The 2,634-nt window shown below is 40.5% G+C and overlaps 1 protein-coding gene across 1 annotated transcript; it reads left to right on the top strand.

The window, feature by feature from the left end:
• Positions 1 to 1,711: 1,711 nt before the first annotated feature.
• On the top strand, positions 1,712 to 2,401 carry LOC149298314 (SCAN domain-containing protein 3-like). The gene has a single exon (XM_089487494.1). The coding sequence runs from the start codon at positions 1,712 to 1,714 to the stop codon at positions 2,399 to 2,401; it is 690 nt and encodes a 229-aa protein (XP_089343620.1).
• Positions 2,402 to 2,634: the final 233 nt, after the last annotated feature.

The raw sequence follows: 2,634 nt of genomic DNA, 5'->3' as shown, positions 1-2,634 counted from the left end.
ATGTAGATGCTATAGAACAGGGGTCCCCGACCACCGGGCCACGGACCGGTACCGGTCCATGGCCTAAAAGCAACTGGGCCGCACGGCCCACATTGCAGCGATGGAACGCTCATTTTTTTCGCCCGGGGAGGCAGCGGCACAACTTAAAATCACCACCTGCCGCTGCCTGCTATACAATCAATTACTTTGGACTTGTCGCGGCCGCCCGACTACTGTAAAACTTAAGTGTGCATCGCATTGCACAGCAGAGGGACCGTGGTGCTGCATGGGAAGGCTGTGTCTTCAATAAAGTTTTCCACACTGCATTTTTTTCCTGTTTGGCGGCAACCGCAAAGGAAGGAAGACAGGCAGCTAGAGAAGGAGCAGCTTTACATTACTTTACAAGTATTATATTTAAACACAGCCAGGTATGGAGTGCTGTGGGGTATTATAAAGCCAATTAGAATTTTCATGCTGTTGAAGCATGATGAAGTCTAATTTACACATATTTTTCTCCCCTCAGTATGTATCCCTCCCAGTAAGGTATTGTACTCGAGTGCCTGCTAGTTGGCCTTTTAACAATGATCTTCCTAGCCTAGTAAAGTAGAAATCTCAAAAGTATAATTAGCCATGTCTTATGATTTATGATTAACTTATGATTAAGGGTTATTTGCTTCCTTTCAGTTACCCAGGTGATTATTGCAGTACTGTAGATTGGGCACCCCATTGTGATGCTACCCTTCTTTCTTTATATATAGAGTCTGTAAAAAAAAAAGTTATCACCCTAAAAGTTTGCAAATACTACAGCGTTTATCCACATATTCCACTGTATTATAAATGTTAAATAACTATATATTTGTATATTTCTCTATGACAAAATACTATTGGTGGTGGGGTGAAGGGGGTGAAAATAGACATGAATTGGAAGTGAACTGGACATGAGATGGGGATGTGAAACTATAGCGTTAATGCTCATCTTTTTTTTTTTGAAGGGGGTTAATTTACAACAGTAAAAGATAAGATAGTGACAGAAAATTTAATGCATTTTTTTCTTTTTCATATCATTTTAGTATGTATAGTTAAAGGGACAGTCTAGTCAAAATTAAACTTACGATTCAGATGGGGCATGTAATTTTAAACAACTTTTCAATTTACTTTTTTTCAACAAATTTGCTTTGTTCTCTGGGTATTCTTTGATGAAAGCTAAACCCACTTTTTTTTCTATGCTAGTGCCATAGAGATAACATTGTGCTCACGCCTATGTGATTCATCAAACTCAGCACTTATTGGCTAATTTGCAAGTGTGTCAAAATAACAGATAAGGGGCAGTCCTCGGAGGCTAAGATACAAGGTAATCACAGAGGTAAAACTATATTATTATAACTGTGTTGGTTATGAAAAACTGGGGAATGGGCAATAAAGGGATTATCTATAATTACAGATTACCAGATTCCATCTGCGCCTTTCCCCACACTGCGGCCTTGTCTCAGTCACAGTTATGATAAGCCCACAAGCTAACCCTAGCCAACATGAGTAACAATCAAATGTCAAGAGCTTCCTTGAAAAGGGAGAAAGACCGAATGATGAGACAGCATATGCAGAACACTTGTCTAAGACTGCCAACAAAAAGAAAGCTGCATTTAAAAGAAAATACCAAGAGTCCTACTTAAATTTTGGATTCACATTCTCCAAACCCGCTTGTATATGTGGCTACCGGCTATCCAACGAAGCCATGAAACCTTCAAAACTGCTTCGCCATATGGAGACCAAGCACCCTGCATTAAAAGACAAACCTTTGGCGTTTTTCAGAAGAAAACAACATGAACGCAAAAAACAGAACCAATTATTGAAGGCCACCACTTCATTAAATGTGTCTGCACTGGGAGCATCATTCTTAGTGGCTAACAGCATTCCTAAATCTAAGAAGCCCTTTACTATTTGTGAAGAGTTGATCCTGCCTGCTGCTAAGGACTTTTGTTGTGAACTTTTAGGAGAGGCTGCAGTTCAAAAGGTGGCATGTGTTCCTGTTTCGGCTAGCACCATAACTAGACGAATTGATAAAATAGCAGAGGATATTGAGGCACAATTGTTAGAGAGGATTAATGAGTCCCCGTGGTACACAATCCAGGTTGACAAGTCTATCGATATATATGCAATATATATTTTCCAGGAGGATGTGCATGAGGATATCTTATGTGCACTTTTTTTGCCAACCAACACCACAGCTGCAGAACTATTCAAGTCTTTGAATGATTTCATATCAGGAAAACGGAATTGGTCATTTTGTGTCAGTATATGCAGGGACGGAGCAGCTGCCATGACTGGTTTAACTACTCGGGTCAAAGAGGTCGCTTCTGAATGTGAGTCTACGCACTGTGTCATCCACAGAGAAATGCTGGCTAGCCGAAAAATATCACCTTAAATTAACAACGTTTTGCAGGACGTGAGTAAAATTATCAACCACATTAAAGCACATGCCCTTAACTCACGTCTGTTCGCACAGCTCTGTGAGGAGATGGACGCAGAGCACACACGTCTTCTCTTATACACAGAAGTGAGATAGCTTTCTAAAGGTAGATCACTGGCCAGAGTTTTTGAGTTACGAGAGCCGCTCCAGGGATTTCTTTTAGAAAAACAGTTACCACTGGCAGTACA

This window comes from Sceloporus occidentalis, unplaced genomic scaffold, assembly GCF_023333645.1.
Source record: "Sceloporus occidentalis isolate IW3139 unplaced genomic scaffold, rSceOcc1.0.p SCAF_33, whole genome shotgun sequence".
NCBI classification, from domain to species: Eukaryota; Metazoa; Chordata; class Lepidosauria; order Squamata; family Phrynosomatidae; genus Sceloporus; species Sceloporus occidentalis.
Note: the sequence above shows the minus strand (reverse complement) of the source record. Positions and strands in the feature narration are given on the sequence as shown.